Source organism: Rhea pennata, chromosome 7 (genome assembly GCF_028389875.1).
Source record: "Rhea pennata isolate bPtePen1 chromosome 7, bPtePen1.pri, whole genome shotgun sequence".
In the NCBI taxonomy this organism is placed as follows: Eukaryota; Metazoa; Chordata; class Aves; order Rheiformes; family Rheidae; genus Rhea; species Rhea pennata.
Genome location: NC_084669.1, coordinates 37,426,732 through 37,449,913, shown reverse-complemented (window position 1 = coordinate 37,449,913; position 23,182 = coordinate 37,426,732). Strand labels below are relative to the sequence as shown.

The 23,182-nt window shown below is 43.2% G+C and overlaps 2 protein-coding genes across 2 annotated transcripts in view; both read right to left on the bottom strand.

Moving 5' to 3' along the window:
• IPMK (inositol polyphosphate multikinase) overlaps positions 1-4,501 on the bottom strand; it is a 41,934-nt gene extending 37,433 nt beyond the window's left edge. Inside the window, exon 1 of the mRNA XM_062579928.1 lies at positions 4,261-4,501. Within this exon, the coding sequence (XP_062435912.1) occupies positions 4,261-4,501 (241 nt within the window). The remainder of the gene's footprint in view (positions 1-4,260) is intronic.
• Positions 4,502-12,284: 7,783 nt separating this feature from the next.
• CISD1 (CDGSH iron sulfur domain 1) lies at positions 12,285-23,182 on the bottom strand. Its single transcript, XM_062579660.1, has 3 exons — positions 23,096-23,182; positions 19,323-19,528; positions 12,285-14,319 (listed from the first exon to the last, which is right to left on the bottom strand). The coding sequence occupies exons 1-3, from the start codon at positions 23,175-23,177 to the stop codon at positions 14,230-14,232; spliced, it is 378 nt and encodes a 125-aa protein (XP_062435644.1). The 5' UTR covers positions 23,178-23,182; the 3' UTR covers positions 12,285-14,229.

The window sequence follows — 23,182 nt, the reverse complement described above, 5'->3', positions numbered from 1 at the left end:
TTACTATACATCTGTATATACATACATACTCACTCTATATATATATGCACACACACACACACACAGTATAACTATATTACTAGGAGTACTTCTATAACACTCTGAGCAAATTAGCATGCTATTATCCTATCACTTATAATTGTAACACAACATAGGATTTCATCTCAGCCAGACAGCCACCTTCGTGCCTGCACTCCTCCTGCCCCCCAGACCATAGTAATCAGCCTAAGTGATCCTGCAGCTAGCAATATTGCTGCGTAGCTGCATGAAGAATTCACAACTCAATTGCATTATATTACAGGGGACTCAAAGAGATGGATACAGGCAAGAAGGGAGAAAACTAACTGCACCCTTGTGAAATGCACTCTAAGATGGGCTCAGAAACAGCAAGTTTCAAGACATTCAGCCTTTTCTATTACATTTTCATTCTAAGAAGAGGACAGAATTCAAGACCATCAATTACAGGGCGGGGAATCCACTTCAAGATTAACATTTTCTCCTAGGATTTAGTCATGGCTTTCATATAGCAACTTGTTTTGTGTAGAAGGGAGGAAAAACATTGCATATATCTAAAGTAAGCTCCATCTTCAGCTTACAGCTTGGGGAGTTGCTACAAGATCTGGTAAATAAAGCCAGGAACTTCACACCCCAAAAAGCATTAGCAGTTCTAGCAGGGATTGAGTCGCCACCTTTTGGAAAGCACTATTTCTGAATGGGTTCTGTTGTGCAGTCTTGGAAACTAAAGTCTTTAGAGTCCAAGTTATTAATTTTAAAACAAACATCAAACTTAGAAGAGTTGTTTCACAAGCTGGCTGTGCCAGTGAACAGAGTGTTTTTAAAAATTTGTGTAAAACAATTCTCAAGTCAAGTTGCCTGCTAAAGCTAGAGTTCGTATACTTTCCAGAACTAGGAAAAAAAAAGGGGGGGGGTGTGCCTGCACAATGCACAAACTACCACAACATTTCGAAGATACAACAGCTTTATTTTTAGTACCTTTTTCACACATGGTGGAAACCACTTAAGAGTGCAAAAAGTATTAGAGTGACAAATGTTTTAAACTTTCATTATTAACAATCACAACATTAAAAGAGGTTTTAAAACATTTACTCCTTAATAACTGTGTACTAGCATTGAGGAGACAAGAAGGCACCCTCCATGGCAGAAATACCAGGCAAATATTCCTGGAAGCAGGATCCATACATTACTGAATTGATAGAGAGAAGCTTGGACTTTGACAGGACATTACAGGAAGCAACTTGCCCCCAGAACTTTGGATCACAATGGATGATAACGTTTATTACTTGAAGAGTTTAGTATAATCTGATATTGCCTAAAGTTTCTTCATCCTCTGGAATTCTTGACAGGATAGAGCACCTACTCTAAATGTAGGAGAGACAGACCTGAAAGCCAGAGATGCTCGTACTTCAGCACCCATCATAGAGACAAACTCCACACTAGCAAGAGATAGCATCTCTCCTACCTACAATAGCAAGACACAGCATCATTTGCAGCTGTGTTTTTTTAAGGGGTGCTGGGGGGGGTGTCAGTAAATACGCAGAGAGGGGATATCATTTTAAATAAATAAGCAATTTAACATTTCTGAGCAAGCAGCAGACCTATACTGAAATACTCTAAAAACTTTTTTGACTCCACATGCAAAGCTTGCTAGCATGCTGCAGCTCCCAAAGTAGCGTAGATGTACACACTTCACATTCAGAGTCAACACACATGCTTCAGTTAACTAGAGACAAAAACTGTTTTACACAAACACTTTGAACATTTACTTTGGAAAAGATCCTCTGTTCTCTGAGAGCACTTAACAAGGACTGACCAGCATGCATGTGCTGCCTCAGCCTTTTCAGTGGAAAACAGTAGTCTGAGCCTGAAGTTTTGTGATATGCGCAACAGAGCAGCACTGAAAGACAACAGTTCCCTAGCCGTAGAATCCCACCAATAATTTGGGGACCTTCAGCAGTTTGAGGACACAGGAAAACCACACCACACTCAGCTGCAAGAGGCTCCAAAAGGTGGTATCTTCCATCATTAAGGTGTACTTTAACCACAAGAAAAAAAAAAAGAAAAAAACACACACACACAGAGCTCTGGATATCTCGAAGTCTTCTGCATGTTTGTACAAGGAGAGAGAAGGGAAGTCTAGTAGAGGGCAGCAGCCACACAAAGAAGGAAGGAAGAAGGAATAAGGAAGACTCAGAGCTTCAAAATAGCAAACAGCTCAGATAGTCTCCATAGCAAGGTGTTATTTATCAGCAGTAAGACATGAAGTGAACACAGGCTATAGATAACACAGGTTCATCATGCCATTAATGTTGTAATCTCATTTACTGATGGCTGAAGAGGTTATGAAGTTCAGCCAGTGCTTGCCCTTGGCCTGTTCAGCAGAGGCAGTCTCTGCTCAACAGAGTTCAAAGGCAGTATGACAAACATATTCATTATAGCTACCCCCCCCCCGAAAGCACACAGGTAAATTGTGTGCACACCTTACACTTGTCTCCAAGGCATGAGTTTTACCAAATTTGATGTACTGGAAAGGTGGAAAACAACATTTAGCAGTGTCAGCACTGTACTTGGGTAGTTTGCTTCGGCACTGACCGCTACCTATATAGAAAAAAGACCTTCCTTAGGCATGTCAAATCAAATCTCAACCTAAAGTTAAAACAAAAATTCAGAGCTAGCAGAGACATAGGTTTAAAAACATAGGTATATGTACCCTCCTTATTTACGTTACTACTATTAGACTGCTTATTATCCACTGTTTCATGCTTGCTATCACCATCATACCTACTATTACCACCACATAAACAAGCTACTAAGGAGCCATCCCTTTTCTTCGAAATTCATTCGCAGAAAAGTTCCCACGTTAGTAAATTGCTTACTAATATTTTGCTGACCTTTTTGGTCTTAAAACACAAACATTTTAGGTGAAGCACAGTTTAACAGCACACTAATAACTTAAGGATGAATGTTACCTAAATTCTCCACTTTTTAAGGTGTCAGATAAAGAAGCTGAACTACAGAAGTCTTGCTTAAAGAAGCTGTTAACCAGCTAGTCGCAGTCACGTCTGTGAAAATGAAACGACCTGCTACTTCACGCACTTTCCCTTGAAAGCCGCTGTTACAGCTGATCACCTAGAGACAGAGCAGCCGGCCCCGAGCGCCCTGAACGCGTGAGGCTAACACCTCTACCAACGCTCTCGCCAAATTACTGCGCCCCAGCTCCAGCAGGGAGTTCAGGCGCTGCATGCAGATCAGTAACATATCCCCATATTCACGTAGCCATGCATCACCTCACATTCTTGAGGAAGATGTCCATTTATTTTTTACCCCCATTGCCCGAAAGCCTCTATCAAATGCTTTCCCCTGCCATACGTAACATTTTAAGTAGATTCTACCCCCAGTGCATAAGCCTGGGTGAGGGAATCATGCGGAGAGGGACTAACTCACTCCAATTTACCTAATAACCACACGTACAAAGAGAAGGTGCTTCGCAGCAACTGACACCCCTGTTCTGGTTCGTAATACACAGGCTGCCCAGGAGGTTCTGCCGGTCCCTCCAGCCCACGATGGGGGGGTAAATCTTCACGAGATTAATCCCTTGGCTTTTCCTACAAAAGCGCGGCGACGAGCATTAGGAGACAGCCTGCAATTCCCCTTTGAAGGCATTCTTGCCTTTAAGGATGGGCACTCCGGGATGGGCGAGCATCTTCACCGCAGTCGGCGAGGAGGACCACACCGTGGAGTAATGCAGTAGCTTACGTAACTCCCGTTTAGCAGAACGGGCCCCCCAGCACACCAACAGGCGCGTTCCCGCCCCGTTCCTGACCATTATTTACACTCGCAGCTGCAACGAACAGCGCGGAGTTTTCGGTTACCCACTCCCCGCAGCAGCCGCGAGCGCCTCGCCAGGAGGGTCCGCTGCTTTCAGGCTTAGCTCGGCCGAGCATCACCCAGCCGCGTCCCGGGAGGCCGACGCAGGCCGAGGGGAGGCCGCCGAAGCGCCCCCCGGCGCGGGCGGGCCCCGCCGGCAGCAGCCCCCGCGGAGCCGCTCGCCCCCCGAGGCGACCGCCTCGAGGTGCGCTGCCGCCCTCGCAGGGCCGCGGCTCTCCGCCAGCACTTAACGGCACCCGAGCTGGCTTGAGAGATAAACAAGTGGCGAGGAGAAGGAGCAGAATAAGCCGGGACGCGCACACGCCGCGCTCCCCCCCCTGGCGGACCTGCCCCCGGCGCGCCGCCGCCGCTCACCGCCTTTATCCTTGCCGTACATGTGCCCGGCCACCTGGTGCGACAGCGGCACGCAGCCGTTGAGCCCCCGCCGCCGGCCGGCCGCCGCCGCGGGGCCCGGCGCGGCGCCGAGCGCTGGCTGGGCCGCGGCCTCCTCCTCCTTCTCCTCCTCCGCCGCCGCCTCGCCGCCCGCGCAGCGCCCGCGCCCGCCCTCGGGCCGCCCGGCCGGCGGCGGCGCTCGCCGCGGGGGCTCCGTGGCCATTTCCCGGGGCGGCGGCGGGCGCCGCGCTGCGGCGGCGCTTCAGCGGGCGCTGCGGGCCGGGGCGCAGGCGGCGAGGGCCCGCGGCTCCATCACCGCCGCGCCGCGCCGCGCCGCGCCGAGGCAGCGACCGACTGGCTGCGGCGCGGCCGCGGCGCCGCGAAATGGCCCCGCCCCGCACGCGGCTCCACCCCCCCAACCCCCCGGCGCCGCCGCGGCGGGGGGGCGGGGTCGCGCCGCGCCGCCAGGGGCCGCCATGGCGCTGCCGTTAACGGCCGCGAACCGGCTGGCGCCGCCCCGAACCGGATTTTCCCGCCGCCGGGCACGTTCGCCTGTGCGAGGGTAGCCGCTACTGCGCGCTGTGGGGTGGCCTTTACGCGCCCGCTCCCGCTCTCTGATCCGGAGCGAGCCACCGCCTCTGTGCTGCTCCCTGACCGATTCGTTTCCTGTGTTACGCTTGGTTTCCAGCTCCAGAGGCTGCGCGCCCTGGGTGCGCATCGCCCTCTCTTCGGCATTCCCATTGCCGCTTTGTCTCCTGCTTAAACCATGCGCTGTGTTAATGAGCACCTCTTGAAAATGTAGCAACATATATATATTTTGTTACTATAGTCTCAATACTTTCATCTTATTTTTCAATGTTCCTTGCAGTCCCGCAAGACTGATTCATATATTAGTAAGCAGATTACGTTCGCCAACGTTTTTCAGTAACCGGGAAAAATACCTTCTCTTCAAAATCCTGTTCTGGAGTTTTCTGTCGGTATCTTGCTTTCCTGAGGTTTGCAGGCCCCGCTTTTGCATACGTTTGTTTTCTCTCCTTTTTATCAGTGGGACTGTAACCAGTAGCACGTTCAAGTAGGTAGATAGCGTAAAACCTTCAGAGTGGATAAGCACTTTTAAAGTCTTGCAAAATGTGGTCCGAAAGAAGGGAAAAAAAAGGGGGGGGCTTATAAAGCTGCATAGATGCGGGCGCACCTGGTCTGGCTTCAGACTAAACTGGAAAAAGAATTAATTTATTACCTGAATTTTCCCTCCCCAGGGTTTGTGAAGATACAGAAAAGCCCTGCGTTTGTTTGCAGGACCCCAGAGCCCACTGCCTGAGGATGAGACTTTTACTAAAATTGCTTTTCACTAGGGCACATATCCGCTCTATTTGCCATCCCTGTAATTGCTACTTTTTTTCTTTTCCCCATTTCTTTCCTTTTTAAAATTGGTTTAACTCTGCAGATAGTAGGCATACACTTTTACCACAGTAGCTGGTCATGATAAGGGTTCATATATGGTTCCTATAAGGGATGAATCCTAGCAGGAATTAAGTTAGGAGCCCTGCATCTTGTTTGGATAGCTGGGGAAGCAGAAGCACCAGGGGAACAGATAGGTCACAGGGAAAAGGGGGCCGAGGACAGTCTGCTGCAAACGTCAGCACCTATCTTCAGTTCCCCATACAGGCAGCGGTGAATTTTCCCAGGGAGATGCTGATGCGGGAGAGAAATAACACAGCTCGGTCAACGCTTTCACAGAAAGACAACCGAGCAGCAAGTCCTCCCTGGCACCGCAAGAGAAAAGCAGCAGTGTCGAGCCCGAGGAGTAGCTCCACCTCAGCGTCAGCCTGCGCCTACCGCCCCACGCACCTCTCCCTCCGCACGCACTGGACCTTGAAGGGATTAAAGGAAATGCAAAAGCATGAGTAACTGCAGTAGGTAAATACTGACTATTTCCTTTTGCCTGGTATTTGCTTCAGTCAGGTTTCTGCACGCAGAAATTAAGTAAGGTGCGGATGCATCTTTCACTCACTCATTCCACCCTCACGCTTTGGCACATGGAGTTCATTAATTTTATCTGGGAACTTCACCAAAAATAAAACAAGCTAAACTGTGATGGTACAAGAAATTATAAATATTTTTCCATTAAGTGTAATTTAATTAGTTTTCACTGAAATCTGAACTTATAACGCAGAGTCCTGTATATATTTCTCATCTCTGGGCCATAATATCACAAAGAGAAACTGAAAGAGACTGCAGCTGTAAGGAACAAGCAGGCAGTACTAGCTGTGGGAAATGCACGGATACTGAAACACATTAGGCAGAAGTATGCTTAATTCTGGATCACCGTTTTTCTCTTGCAGAAAAACAACCTTATCTCAGTCTGACAAAAATATAAATACTAACAACATTGAGAAAATGTGATGCATACATTTATTTAGTGCAAACTGCTTGGCACTGCAAGAGGATGTCTCACTGGCAGATTGCAAAGCTCTTCTGAATTGAGTAAGGATTACAAAAGAATGACTTTCTGCTGAAATAAAGCCCCTTTTCAAATAGAATACCTAGTTACAAACTAACCACGAGATGTATGATAGTTTAGTACAGGAAATAAGCTCATACTTCGGTGGAAGAGCAGGGCAACATTAGGTAAACAAATTACTGGAGCTGGCTTTTGGTTAACATGCTAGGACACTAGGTTTATGCTAATGAATACCACCAGAGTTTGTGCTGTTCCTTAAAATGGTTCAGGCCCACTTGTTCTCCAGCTCACCAGAAATCTTTTATAGCAGAACAGCGCCTTCGCAATGTCTGTAAGAGAAAAATGAATCCTGCAGACCACAGAGCCACTTCCTGCAGCCTACCCGGCCATTCTCATATTAGTTCCCACAGCTGAATACGCTGCTGCAGAGGCAATGTTGACCGTACGCATGTTCCTGGTAAGAAATGTCCACCACTGAAACCAACAATATTCCAGATGGGAAGGAGAATCTATAGCTGTGCTTCTGTGAGCAGGAGGCCTCTCACGCTAATCTGACAGACGTAAGTTAGACCAGTATGGAAGTTGTAGCTGTGTTGCAGTTCTTTTGCCCTGCATATCATTTCGCAGCAGAAACATTGCTGTATTGTGCCCTCACAAAATAGTTAAAATTTTTTAATCCTTCATTAAATTCAGGAAGTCCTGTGCTGTCTTTTGTTATCACTAAGCAAAGGAAAATCTAAGTTACTCTTATAACAGCAGAGAATGGGGAAAACATTCTTTCCCAGATACGTCATTTTCACTTCCGTGTCAGGTCACACAAAAGGAGCCTCTCTGATTAATATTTTACTTTGCTGAAGATTTATGATCTCTGGATATATCTGAACAATCTGACATTATATTTCTCCCTTGCAACCAGGTGTATATTGGGTTTTCCAGTATGATAACAGAGCCATATGGTCAAAAGCCAATCTACACTCTTCAGAGATAATGCAGTATGTTTTCTAAAAGGATGTAGGGGCTAATTCATTACAAAGATATATTTTGCAGATCATGTTTTCTATAAATTGAACTATGGTTGTCAGCATTGGGAAGTCTTTTGTATTAGAAAGCTATGAGTACTATAAGGTAGGAAGTTCATTTCAATATTTCTTTGTTCTTAAATGTCCTTGGACCATTTTTGATCATTAAATAAACTAAATTAGCACAGGATTTGGAAGAAAGGTCCTTTTTTTCAACTGAAAGGAGACTAGCGGGTCGGAAGCAAAGAGAAGGATGTAATCCTTTCAGGATGGAGAGGAGCCAGTGGCAGGGTTTGCAGGGATGGGTGCCTAGACAAGTTTTATCCAGCACTTTCATTCATGACCTGCAGAGTTCACAAAGTTTTAAATCTGTGGATGCTGCTAAACTCCCTAGGGCAACCAAACGCCATACCGATGGCAAGGAAGTTCCAAAGGATCTCATAAAACTGAATGGAGAGCAAAACGTTCGCATACGAGCTTCTGTGTGGATGAACTTAAAATAATAATACAAACCAAAAGCATTTAATGCTGAGCCTTGAAGCAGCTGTCACGGCTCAGGAAAGAGCTCCTGAAGTCACTGCTGACGGTTCTCTGAAGTCCAGGTGCGTTTGCTGCCAAAAAGCCAACAAAACGTTGGGCAACATCAGGAAGAGTGTTGTGAAAAAGACAAAGCGCGTCATTTTGCTGCTATATATAACCGAGCGTGCCACGTATTGAGCGTGGCTTGCACTTCTGATCTCTGTGGGAGAATAAGAACTCATTGTTGATTGATCAGCCCAGAAGGTGGAAGTGAACCATGATTTGCTGAGTTTGAATTTGTTGAATGTTTTTTAGTTACCTCCAGCTCCAGGACATGGCAGCAAGAGAGGAGCAGCTTTGAAGTCCTAGAGCAAAAAAATGTTTTTCTTTCTATAATATAGGCATCATAGCAATGTCTTTAGTACTTAAATCATCTCCTGAGCTCTCAGATTACAGGTATCTGAAGATTACTCCCTTTGCCTTTCTAAACAAAGGTTTTCCAAATACAGACTTGTACCTCTATCAAGGAATCGCTTGGGGTTTACAGATGCACAGTGGCATTTCACCATTCATATCCTAATTCTTTAGGACCACCTTGGTGCCTGACTTCACATAACGAACATGCCAAGAGCCTTTTTTTAAAATGCCTCTTTGTATTTCCCTAACGACTAGTTACGTTGGCTCTATCCACAGTAAAACTAAACATCGGCCCCTATTTACTGACTAAAACCACTGCCAACTGTTATCAAAAAGTTTCTTCTAATAAACAGCATTTTACTTCCAAACTTTGTCTGCAAAGGAACAGAATTTTAACCCTTAGAAGGTAATTTAACCTATGCATGTGCTGGAGTCGAGCTTGAGATTCAAAAAGTAAGATCAAACACTGCTGAAAACCATAACAAATTTAATAATTACTGAAGTAGAAGCCTGTTAGAGCCATTGTTTTGGTACCCAAGTCTAGAGCAAGAGCCCTGGCTGTGAACGGACTGTGTCTCACCAAGTTTTATCCATGTACGGTTCTATTTGCCAGCTGCAGAAAACTATTTGAGAAAAGTTAAGCAGCCAGTGACCTTATCATTCATTCTGCTGAACCACTGCCACTAGCCGGCTTGCCTGAACTGCATGAATGTCGCAGCTACCAAGCAGATCCCTGCAGTATGCTCAATTTTGGATGCTTCACACATTAAAGCTGTAATTCCTGTCGTGCTCCAGAAGCTCTTCTTTTCTGCAGAGGCGCCTCCTGAGGAGCAGAAGGTTTTTGTTTTTTTTTCCTTTTTAAAAAATGTGCTATGCATTCAAAAATGCCAAAAGAAAACAGCAGTTTGCCTGGCAAAAAGGATGTAGAACATACCAGATTAAGGGCAGAGCAATGTCAAATCAGAGAATCAAAAAAGTAACATCAGAAATATCTCTCAGTGCTCACACAAGACGTACGCAAGTTGTATATCGAAAAACAACAGAAATTCCCTCAGAACCTGCTTTCTTACAAATTCAAAATGCGTACAGGAAAGATTGACTAAAACATGCTTTGCTACAGTGACATGAACCACTGTGATTTTACTGACTCGAGGGAGCACACTGGTAAATACTCCTTACGTTTATTATAATCATGCAACTAATTAAACAGTTCACAAAGGAGAGCTTGCAGTAACATATTAGACTACTAGGGGACCCAAGGCGTAAGTATACATTGCTTTCTGTCCAGTACTGCAGGATTTAACAAACAGTACAGGAGGAAAAAAACACATAAACTGTAACAGATGTTTGCTCAAGGAAGGTAACCCCTTAGGCTCCAAGCTGTTAAGTATAATTTTCTGGCTAACAAAACTGTCTAGGCACAGCAGCTAATGAAAAGCCACTGTGTGTAACATGCTTCGTACTATGCAGCAGTATAATGAAATAAAACATGTAATTTTTTGTACTTTGACATAAGCCTTCTTGCAACCACTTAGCACTGCTACACAGTTAAATCTCCTCTAGCTTAGCTCTCCTCCCATCTGTCATTTCATTATTTCCCCTTTTTTCCCTTCTTCTTGGTTCAGTTCTGCTCACTTTTTACTCCTACGCTCCTCTCTGCATTCCTCGCAGCTCCAGGCAGGCCTGGGAGTGAGTCTGCATGACGAAGATGCCAAGCACCACTGAGCCCTGGTAAACTCGGTGTGCTGGTAGCCGCGTCGGGGCAACCCTCGATCTGCATGCAGGCACACGGTATGGACGGATCACACCGCTCCGCCGAACCCAGCCAGCGCCCGGAGGAGCTGTCGCCAACCTTCAAGTTTTAGGAATCGGAACAAATGCCAGATTTAGGAGGCTTCCATGTTCGAGATAGGTAAAGGGGAGCCAGCTGACAACATTTTTTCCAATATGAACATTTAGTTTCATGCCTATGTTATCCTTCCTGCTTAATAAAAAAACATTCTGCTGTTCTTGGAGTGAGTGACAGTAATACATCAATGACTCACATTTCCATGTATTTAGCTGGATTACACTTACAGGAAAATCCCAAGGTAACTGCTGTGCAATTGTGTAAAATAAGTTTCACAGACCCCAACTTGCAGGCTGCTCCAGTAACATCAAAAAAAGATCCAAATCACTTAGACATGCTGGAAATTTTAGCACGACTTGGGGTGTGCTCTGCTCTCAGGGAATCAGTAATTCCAACCAACTCCTAGATTCAAAACCCATAAGCTTCCTTATATGAAAAACTGCTTAATCCCAGCACTTTACAGAACTTTTACATGCCTTGCCTCAGATAGATGACAATGTTTCTGACATATATATATATTTATATTATGGGTATATATATATATATATATACACACACACACACACACACACAGAAGAGCATATGTATTAAAAAGAAAAGAACTCCTCCTCTGCATCAGGAAATTTGAATTGCGTGGACTTTGCTTCCTCCTAGTGGAATAGTGTATTATTGCAATGCTGGCCTCTACTATTTGAAACTAGCCATTAGGTTGGTATTACTTGAACTGAACTTGCAGAAAATGCTTTATAATTTACAGATGTCTCCTTCTCAAGAATCCTGATCTTAGATACACTTGAATATTTGACATTCCACCTGTTTTGAAGAAGTGGTAGTTTAATTCACAAATATGTATTAGGAAGGTGAACATACTGAAAAATAATCATGTAGAATAGAAATAACAGTTTCTCTCTGGGACAGGTATCCTTCACTGGTACAGCTATGAAGGATTTATACCACATTTTCAAGAGCTTCAATCCAATGTGAAAACTGTACATTTACAGAAGAATTTCTTGATGCGTAAAACTTAAAGATCTAATCAATCCACTTTTATTCTTGTGATTATTTGAAGAGACTGCTAAAGAACACAGATTTCAGAAAACATCATAGCAAGCAAGCACTCAGACCATCAGAGAATTATAAACTATTATGATAATAAGAAAAAAAAAAAAAGAAGTTCTCTGTTGTGCTCATCAAGATTTTTGGCAAGTTTGCTCAAACCCAAGTATTTCTTTTCATTATCATGTTCAAACAGCTCACATATACGAGTAACAGGAACTTTAGGTACAGTACCTAAAACTGTACTTGAATCAAAACAAAATTTAACCACTTCACGTCAACATTTATAAACGTGACATTTCTCCAAAACAAAGAGAATGTAAATAGCAGAGACTGATTCTGATTCTTCATCTCCCACGACCAAGAGCTTCTCATGGAAACCCCTTCACTCACCCTCAAACAGCAGGAAAAGTTTTACTGGTGAATTCCAGGAAATAAGTTTTATGACTTGGGAGACTCATCTGAAACTTCAGGATCTCGACTGCTAGAACATATATGGAAGCTGCCGCTTTTATCCCTTCAACAGCAGCCAGAGTTTGCTAACAGGAGAAGTACCAGAAGAAAAACCTAACCCAAGCACAGATTTATGGATTACAGCAGCATTAGGGTGCAACACTGCTTGCAATGTAACTCTCCTTTGAAAGAGACAGCACACCCTGAGATAAGAGACATTACAACCTCAAGATTAAGATGAGCTCAAAAGTGTATTTGACAAAAATACAGAAACATCCAGTGTCACAGTTTAATAATACAGAAATAACTTGTTTTGGATAAAACCGACATATTTGGTAATTTAAGGTTAAAACAACTTTCCAGACATATCAGTACTTAGCCAAGTTAAAAAAAAATCAAGTACCTTTACAGTCAAGACAGGAAGAAAAGATATAAACTACATATTTTTGACTGCAACTTCTTTCTAGTACAGATCTCCAATAGACAGTAGTTGAGCCCCATATGTTTCAGCCGCAAACCTTCTTTACCCTACTTTTCTGCCACTTTCTCTATTTTCTGCGCCTTCTGCCAAAGTTCAGATCAGTCAGCTACAACCTCAGCCTCTGAATGTCCCAAATCTAAGAGAACACACAAAACACTTTCTTTGATCTCAACCAGTCATACCAACCCTGACCTTAAATATATATATAAATAAAAAAAAACTCTGCTATCCCTATCATCTGGAAGGATCTTCAAGGGTTCATCTTAAAATTCCAGCTTCCTGAAAGGCCTCTCCTCTAGCTGAGGTAGTCTTCCTCTCTCCCCAGACACTAAGAAATCAGTTTTCCACAAGGTGTAATTATGCTAGTGGACTGGATTTAACACACAACCAACCTCTGTCACCCCGCTCTTTGGATTTTGCTTTGTAGTTCTTTGTATGTTGATAAATCAAAGGTATTTTAGATAACCAATGTTACAGCCAGCTCACATTTGCAATATGCACAGCAGTGTTAGACGAGGCAGACAAGTGCCACACAAATGGGGGGCGAGTTCTTGCCTCATCCCTCCTTTTCCCTTTTTTTTCTAGCCATCACTGAAGCATCTTCATTTTGGTTCTTTTGGTAAAATTAGCTGATCTACATCAATAGTTAGCCCAGAGAGGCAGGAACTATTTAAGACACATAAAGCCTAAGGCCACTCGGTAAGAAAGATGTGCCTCTTCCCTGCACAGAGGGAAGGGTCCTCCAGAACCACCAGGGCAAAGATGAAGCAGACAGTAATGACAGGTGAGTTTTTTTAGTTTTTATTTTGCTTTTGGCAGCACAGCCACCCAAATGTCTTGTCATCTAGGGAAGTTAGTTCTACTGCTGGGGAGTGCAAGTGAAATTAAGGGGTTCTAGCAGCAAAATCACCCTGCCAGTTGCTGCCCCCTACTTCTTCAGCACCTTCACCAATCATTTGCCTTCTACACTAAGAAAGCTCTCCCAGACACAATCTTCTTAATCTTACTCTAAACACATTTCCACAGTTTGGCTATTATGTTCCTGATAGCATATGGTAGGTAGTAGGGTCAAGTTTCAACACTGCTGCAAGATCAAAGCCCCATCTTGCTATAAGTCTTTTTATGTTGTTCATAGTTAACTATTAAACTTTTACAGAAGCAACATAGAACAACAGTCTGACAGAAAAAAAATGACACTTGCAAAAAATGCAGTGTAATCACAAGTTCCATTTTGGCACCATGATTTCTTTCCTTTCGCCTATCTGCGCCTGTGACTTTTGAACCTCTCAGCATTATTAAGAACTATCTTCTGAATATACTTGCTACTGAATTGCCTCAAAGTACTACACAGGTATTTGAAAAGAATTTAATAAATTATTTTCTGCACATCAGCTGAAGTACATTCTATCCGTCATTTCAATTTCATACTTAATGATAGGGTACACACACTCTACAGGACAAAAAATTTAAACCATGAATGTTTACTAAATTATACATTGTGACTATTTACTAAATTATACGTTGTAGTGATTAAAACAAGACACACACCAGAAAAAATACACTTGCTGAAGCCTGATGTATATACCACACTGGGAAGTCTTCAGTGACACGACAAAGAATTGTGATTTCCCCCCCGCCAATTACAAGTGAGCAGAGGATTTGTCAGACATTCATTTTGGAGCTTCCACTGTCCACTCTACGCCTCCTTCCTCTTGATGATCAGAGGTCCAACATTGTCACCAGTTTCATCGTTGTGCTTCGTGTGAGAGCCATCGCACAGGGGGAACTGAAAAGAGAAAGAATATTTAATTATACACAGAGTCATAATCAAGAACCAAGACTGAACGTTCTTAGAGTATCTCCTCAAAATCCATTGTGACCATACACCACAAATTTTGCCCTGGTGTTTGAGGTCTCCCTAGGTTTTGGTGAAACACTAGTTCTGCTCACAGGAGCACAGCGGATGGGAAGCTTGTTATTGAAAAGGAGGAACTCAGTTCAGTGTTCTAGTCTCACACCACCACTAGGAAAATGAAGCCCAAGCTGGCCTTCAACTGTAACCTACTTGAAATATCTCTCAACCACACCCAACACTGTTTTCCTGGGCAAGAGCCACAAAGTTGAACATAGTTACAGAAGGTAAGTGGGGAGAGGAAGAAAATTAAGAGTTCCTCAGCTGATTTTTTTCCCCTGGTTTTCTCTAGCATGTGAAGAAAAAAAGGACTGCTTCCCTAGGTAACCTCTAATTAAGGAAGGAAGCCAACAGATTAGTTCTGTGTGCAGACAGCTAGATTGGCAAGCCACCTTTACTTCATCCCTACACTACTAGCTTATCTCATTGACACAAAGGTCCCTTTGCGCAAACTGGATTCTACATTAGGATTTCGACCTGCTAATGAAAATAAACCACATCTCCAGCTGACATGGTTATTCATCAGGGGCTTTTAAAGGTAGCACTGAGGAAGTAATTTGAAGACTTGTTTGTTCCATAAAAAACTAGAACAGCCTGGTCAGGGCAAGACCCAGAGGGATTCTCCTTTAGCCAGTAATAACAGCTCAGGTCCTGGACTGCTCACAACCACTCTGCTCCTGGGCAGCTGTTTTCCTCCACAAGAGCCAAAGAACATTCTGTGAAGCAACAAGAGTTAGGTCAGACCCCATCCCTTCTTGATGATGGGTTTTTCAGGGCTAAGCCTATATTTTTAGAGGGAACTCTGGAGATCAGCACAGAAGTCATGTACCAGTATTTTGCAGTCAATTTCTATTTTGTTCACTTTGAAATGACTGCAATCAAACTTAGGCATTATTCAGCTTGAGCTTTTACAACAGCAATATCCCCTTCACATTACAGTCATGATCAAATCATCAACACTGCACTGATCCTAGTGTCCTCAGCTCAGTCCTAGCCCTTGAAAAACATTAACATCCTTAACAGTCATGCATGGTTACAATAAAAGATTTCAAAATAATGCACAAAAATAATAGCATGAAAACAACGTACTTGTAAAAAAGAAAGGATTTCAGAGTTCTAAAGATAAAGCCACATGCTCTGTTGGGTAGGATTTTTATTTTATTCTATTTTTTTTCTGAGGCACAAGACAAGGAGGTCTGTTTTTCACAATTAAAAGAAGTCAAAAAAAAAAAAAAAAAAAAAAAAAAAGAGTGCTATGAATGGCAGGTGAAGTTTCCAAATAAAGAACTCCCAGAAATTGGAGAATACTCATGTATGCTAAATCACACGGGAACTTTATCATCAAACTAGTCACTTGTGACTCAATGACCAGGCACTGACAGATACTTGGCAAAAATTACAGCAAACAAGAACATACATGTTCATGGGACACTGATCAACTTCCACCCCAGTTATTTTTGACTTGTTATTTTTCCATACAGCACCACAGTCCATCGCTCTTTGCTGAACTCCAACCCAGCTTCCATCAGACATGTAACATTTCACGTGCTCCAAGGACGCGGGCCCAAGGTCCAACAACCCCAACATCCTCACTTCATGTATGTGAGTAACAAAAATGGTGGAATTCACAGGCTTCAGACAACATCAAGGCATCTTTAACAGTTACCAACTTGGACTGGACTGTCCTTAATGCATCCTCTGGCTCAGCTGGTCACTAAACCACTAGGCTCCTGAGGCTAGGACACTAGACTTCAATCTCTCTCTCTCTCTCTTTAAGTATTCCCTACTCTTTTCCAGAGCATCCTCTTAGCCACCTTCAAGACCAGATACTGAATTAGATGGATCCTCAGACTGACACATGTTGATCCTTGCTCAAGATAAAGCAGGTTAGCAATAGTAGTCAGAGCATCGTGGGGCTCAAGGGAAATGTGCACCGATGCCCCGGAAAGCTCAGCTTATTTCCCTTGACACTGAACGGTTTTGGTTTCTTTACCACTGTTCCTTATATTCTACAGCAGTATTCATCAACCCATGAAATAGGGACAAATGCTGCTCCAGAAGACACAAAGGTTGCAGGTTACTGGGGGGGGGTGGAGGGGGAGGATAACATGTTCTAACTTTACAGTAATTAAGATTTGTTATTAGACAAAACTCTTCCCTCTGGAATTAGTAACTTTGATCACTGAGTTCTTCCACAAAATGACAAGTATTGCCATGAAAGTCCCTGCAGAGCACAACACCAAAGAATAAAGGATCACTAAAAAAAACTATCACCTACTTTAGCAGACAGAAGTACATCCTATCTTATCTGAAGAAGTTATCTATTTTTATATAAATGTGTGTATTTTATATAGTGTATTTTATATAAAAATACAACAATTTTATTTATTTATTTTTACACATGTACTTTAACAACAGTGAAGTAAACATTAGAAGTTTGGCCAGCACAAAAAAGCCTTTACATTATACTGTTTTAGAAACAACAACTGAAAATAATGCTGTTCATCTTCCAACAGCTATGCTGGAATAGTCCAACTAGTATAGAACTGTTTTGTTATTCCCAGTACAGGAGGAACAGCAGGCAAAGCCAGCTGGAGTAAACAGCCAGTATACACAGAAATACCCTATGCTGCGCAATGCTACAGGTTCCATTAACAGCCTCCTTGCCTCAGGTCAGGCTATCTCATCAGAAGTGCTCACATACTCAAACAAGAAGTTTCCTCTAACCTGCACATGAAGTAGAGATCCCCATACACTCCTTTTATTTAATAAAAGAGCAGTGGGTGCTTTTTGCCACTGAAGTAGCAGTGATTTTCTGCCTTGAAAGTGCACAGATTCTACCATTTTGCCACCACATAAATATTACCTTATAATCTTGGTTTGAGCACTGTGAAAAACAAACAATGCCAGCAAACCAAAGATGACAAGCATGCAAAAGGGTATCTGTCTTTTATTACTGCTTGGCAAAGAGAACACGGAAAGAAGCACGCACACCATCTTAAAGTTATCACGCTCTCCACCACACAAGGTCAACTGATAAGCACAAGGGGAAGACAGCGATACTGGAAACTGAAGTCTTTGAAGCAGAACATGCTGATTAAGATACTCATTACTAACCATTAGTAGAAGAAAATAAATGGCTTTGAATTTTTCCACTGAGCTCTTTAATGCCTTTACAAGACCTTTCAGATTAGAGCTCCAAGAACAGGCTCATTATAAGGTGGTCCCTGTCTGCTTCCTTTTAGCATTTGATTACAGCGGCCTAACTCAGCAGGACAGTATGTTCCTAAACTAACACCACCCTTCAATATATGCCAAAATGTATTTCATAGCATTTGTTTTTCAGAAAAAAGATAGTATCAAACAATAGTTAGAATTATGGCAGGAATTGCACCACAACTCCTAAAACCAGACACTACTTCCATTCCTGTTTTCTAAAGAAGCCAGAAGTATAAATGCTAAGGTACAAGTTCGAATTTTTGGGGCAGAAGCACTGAAGGAGGTGCCTACAGTACTTCAACCCGGTTTTAGATATCACCACTGCTGTTACTTAGAGCAGCATTTCTCCTCCCGCTATTTTTCTTTTCCCAAAGCTGTAACACTCATAGCAGCTTCCAGTGCTAGCATTTTGATTATCAGATGAGACTTACATTGAAGATTTAGAAGCAATGCTGCCATGCACATATTATTACATGACACCTGCATGCTGGACAGCCATCAGCACTACATATAAGCACACACATGTCCCTATAATATGTAATATATATACATATATATATATATGTGTGTGTGTGTGTGTGTGTGCGTGTGCGATTTAGTTCATGGTACCCACAGTGGCCATGGAGAAGAAAGAACAAAAATCCCATGGCAGTTTAGACTCTGGACAGAGCATAGATTACAACCCAGTCTCTCAGAGGACTACTTCAGAATCAAGTCACGATACTTTCAGACTGTCAGTAGTGTTCATTTTTTTCCCAACCTCTTCTCTTTCCCTTCAGGTAAAGGAGGCAGATCTGATGACAGCAACGACTGAAAATACCCGGAGAACTACGCACAGCGTGGCCTGATTAAACCAGGCTCTAAGGCATGGGAAGTATAGTATTTAGCTCACTGACGGCGAGATAACCAGGTTTCAAGGCTGCTAGTCTCAGTTATCTGGCTTTGAAGGCTTGCAGTATCTCAGTCTCCACACATTAGTATCTCAACTTCAAACAGCTTTTAGACCTGCGGCAGTTGTAAACTGACCAGACTACTCTGGCAGTATGCTTTCTCTCATTACAGGCCCCAGAACTATCACACACCTCATAGATCTCGGTTACCTCGGATGGCTCACGTTTATACCTGATCTTATGATGTTACTGAAAGCCCAGATACTTGCCTGTGAAGCTGGATTGCCCCAGATTAGTGGTAATCAGAGTGAGTTGGACCTGTGCCTGGATATAGGCTGGATTCTTAGTTTCTCAGAGATAGAGTCTAAAGTACGTCAGCACTATTCCACTAGCTTTTCTTTAAAATTACTCATAAAGCTACGAGTTGCAAAGGCGCAAATGTATTAAGCCCATCTTTCCAGATCTTTCCAAAGCTTTGAACTATATGAGGTTTTTGTTGGTTTAGATTATCTCCATCAACACTCAGAACAGATCATTGCTGTAGTTGCGTGGCAACAGGTAGCTATTTACAATACACAGCAATACAACAATGAATTTTGGACAAAAGAAACAATACTATCGTAACACCATCCGCACAGGTCCAGGCTACATTTCACTGCAGTATAGCTAGGTGAAGAGAAGTTAGTTTTCTCTGAACACAGCAGTTTGAAAAGTTTTGTTAAAAGATGCATGCACATCAAAGAACAAAGGCATTCATTCTTGCCTTACCTTCTTAGACCTCCAGCAACGACAGTACACAGCCTTGTCTCCCAGATCTTCCATATCAAATGCGTGGACTACCTTGGGGTTATCCTTCTGGATATGGAGATTTACCATTGCTTTGCAACATTTGTCTTTAGAGAGAAATTTTCTGTAAGCTAGATACCCAACAGCAGCTGCTCCAGCAGCTAAGGAGACTGCAGCAACCCATTCAACTAGAGTAAAAGAAGAAAAGACAGATTGTCAAGTTTCTTGATCATGATATTCTGTTAAGCTTACTTCAAATAGCAGGTGTCTCTGTGTTTGTGGCAACACCTCTATTTTCCAAAAGACTTTTCTGTTCTGTAGCGGAAATATAGTATTTCGGAACTAAAATATTTCTTCCTGGCGCTCATCCAAGTGCTCCTTTCTACTGACCAGAGTTCTCCTTCACCCCTAATCCCTTCTATCCAAGGGCTAGGATTAACATGGCACTTTTATTTCCCTTTCTCTTCAGGAGCCAGTGCCATTGAAGTCAGTAGTACATCATTTGCAAGTTCTGCCCATTAAAACAGCTGTGAGCAGCAAGAAAACGTGTTGTTTGTTTCTGCTGCAGGAAAGTCACTAGAGAAGAACACTTAGCTTCAACAGCATAAAGAGAATTTCTCCGTGGTATTGGTACTGAACTAACTTTTCATATAAGGCATGTTATAACTAAAAAAAAAAAAAAAAAAAGGTTAGCAGGTGTTTGGCAATGGGGATACTATGTAATATACTACCACTTCAGAAGAGAAACAAAAGCTGGCTTAGATTAAATCCCTACAGTGGTGTACAGGAAAGAATACAGATCCAAAAGGATTGCATTTAACAATAACTGCACAGATTTGTTTTAACTGGATTCGGCCCTGACTCTTTGAAAGACAGCTAACGTTTAAAAAGCCTCTACCCTCCTCCACAAGCCTCACTTTTTCCACTGGCCAACAGTTATCTCTAAATCTTTGCAGTCGCTCTCACTTGGTATCATTTCCTTTGCTGCAAGGTGTTCTCCCGCTTCTCCAGTCTCTATTGTTGCACCATGAAAATATCCTGGACTTTGGCCCAACTGTCGCAGGGTTCTGGTTGCCATAACGGCCACAGCCCTTTCTGTTCAAAGCGGCTCCCTCCCCACAAAGTCAGGGTCCTAAACCTCATCTAAGACATCACGTTAGCTAATATGCTACAAGTGTCTGGATTTAGCAATATAGGGAATTAGATAAATGCTTGCAAGGACAAATTCAGCCCTGTAAGATCAGGGAAGAGAGATGAGGAATTCTTGGATAAGTGTCTTGCTAAGTAACAGAGGCAGAAATTCTTCAAAGTTCATTTTCTTAGTAAACGAAGCAGAAGAGACCTAAGTATGCTGAGGAAACCCCTGCAACTGCATAATAAACCATCCGTCTAAAAATAGGATGATGCTAAAAATGCTTAATGCACCTTAATAGCAAGCAATTTACAGTATATTTTCTTATTTCCAAGCCCCTTAAAACAATACAAGCACCTGAGAAGATACCATGAATGCAGCGTTGCTATAACCATTTAGTGAGTTTTCACCTCTTTATTTCTCCATTACAAACTAGCAAGAGTAATGGATTCATTGCAGTTCTGCAGGGTAGAAAGCAAGGAGATGAGATTACAAGAAGTCCAAACTGATCCAAAAAATATCCACAGCTTCAGTCAGAGGAGCAGGTCTCTCCCAATGGAAGTCACTGCAGGCACTTGGAAACATCCTTTTCCCCTCTCGCTGGGGCTCTGCTGCTTGAGGACCTTTCCACAAGCACAAGCAGCACAGGACTACAAAGGGAAGCAGGTACTCAACTGGGTCAGGGACAAGCAAGGTCTGACAAGTCTGAAATGATTTCTGGCAAAATTTAAAGTGCAAGTACAACAGTGGCATGAAACAGAGGTATTGCCCACACCAAGAATTTCAGAAAAGCAGCGGTTTCATGGATTGCCCATGCCAATGCTTTACACATTGCTTGGATCAAGGATCCGTGAGCTAAGCCTTAATTATCACTTTTAATCAGCTGAGAGAAAACTGTTAGACTAGATCCAGTCTCTTCAGGAAAATAAGGAGAGACAATAACTTTAATGAAGCCAAGAGATGACTCCTAGAACTGAACTAGCCTTTAAGTTGTCTTGGAAGGCAATTTTATATTGCATATATCCAGAAGCAAAGCGTAAATCAGCTTAAGAAATCATTAGAGAAAAATATTTTGTTGATAAAGACACTTCCATAACTAGCAACATGAGCCAGAATGTCTGTACTAAAATTCACTAGCCTTCTAATATGTGCAGAAACAGCTGTTCTGCACAGCTGCTGCAAACTCCTATCCCTTTGATCATCCCTCAACCACCTACCAAATAACCACACGCAGCACATCCAATTCAACAGCAAAGATCTTTAATTTAAAGCCACTATCATCTTATATATCAATTATTCTTTATTTCTCTTCTTCTAGTCCAGATTCATCTATTTCACACAAGGGAGACTGTGTATATATGAACATACAGCTTAATACATTTTCTCCTTATATTAGGTCAATGACTTTCTTTGCTAAATGTTTTTTTCCTTCATTTCTCTGGCACTGCATCAGAGCAGAAAATACTAGCACATGATAATACATAAACACAAATATTTAAAGCAGTCTATTTATAAAACTTCAGCACCGGCTTAATAAGTATCGTTTGAATTTATGAAAGCCATTTAAATTTAATGAATGAACTCTCTCTCTTATAATCCTTACTGCCCTGCAAAGTTTCAGAGGTCATGAGTCTTGCTGTAGACTTGTTTTGTTTTACAAATAGAGATTTGGAAAACGCTAGAATGTCCATTTCATATTTCAAACTAAATTAAGCATAAAATTGCACTTGCAACAGAGAACACTTTTCAGGGTTTTTTAAAAAAAAAAAACTTAAAACTCTGTTTCAAAAGGCCTCTGGCATCAATTCTACAGTTTGCTGCCAAGCTCAAGGTCAGACATGTATTACTTGAAGAGGTTACTTCAACAGAGTGACACCGACATGGAATGTGAAGTTTTTTTTTTTTCTTCTGCTTTAAAAGCTTAAGAGCAGCTTGTGAAGAGATCATTAAACAAATTGCGGTTATAGTACCAAAACACAACATGACAAGTTGCCACAGGACAGAAGTATAAGCAGCATGGCAAAAAAAAATTGTTTCACCGTTGTATGCCCTACACAATGGGGGGTGGGGGAGAAAAAAAAAGAAAAAAGAGGAGTAGAGACGGGAATAAGACTTCAGAAAAATTCTAGAAAACTCAGTCGCGCTTTACCTGCGGCAAGAGGCACACAAACAGAGAGAGCCTCTGCTCCCCCCAAGGGTACGTAACCCCCGCCAGTTAATTTTCCAAGAAGGAACAACCACGGGGGCCACGGATGGCCGCCCCCCTCCACAGCTCGCCCGGGAGACGCCCCCGAGCCGATTCCAGACCCGATAAAAGCTTCGTACGCCATCTGAAAGGCAAACGGAACCGCGGCCGGGCAGATGAAACCACCCGCTGCCCCTTCCCCGCACCCAAGGGAAACGGGGGCCACGGCCCCTTCGCCGAAACCGCGAGCCGAAGGAGACCACGGGGGGCTGGGGGGAGAGCGCCGCCATTTTGTCCCTCAGGGTCCGGCGGGGCGTGAAGGCCGCGCCCCCTTCTCCACCCCCCCCCCCCGCCCAACGGCACGCGGGGAGCGCGCGCTCGTGACCCCCCACCCCCATGGCACGCGCCTACCCCCCTCCACCCCCCGCGCGCGCCTACCCCGCACAGCGGAGTTGGACCCGAGCCCCATGGCTGCCCGCTCCGACGCCGCAGAGCGCACTGGCAGCGCGGCGCCGCGCATGCGCG

Excerpts from the sequence above, each read along its gene's own strand:
- CISD1 (XM_062579660.1), bottom strand. The coding sequence starts at position 23,177 with ATGCGCGGCGCCGCGCTGCCAGTGCGCTCTGCGGCGTCGGAGCGGGCA. Across the intron at positions 19,529-23,095 it reads GTCCAACTCCGCTGTGCGGG|TTGAATGGGTTGCTGCAGTC; the intron begins GTAGGCGCGCGC and ends CTTTTACTCTAG. Across the intron at positions 14,320-19,322 it reads GTTGCTGGAGGTCTAAGAAG|TTCCCCCTGTGCGATGGCTC; the intron begins GTAAGGCAAGAA and ends TTCTCTTTTCAG.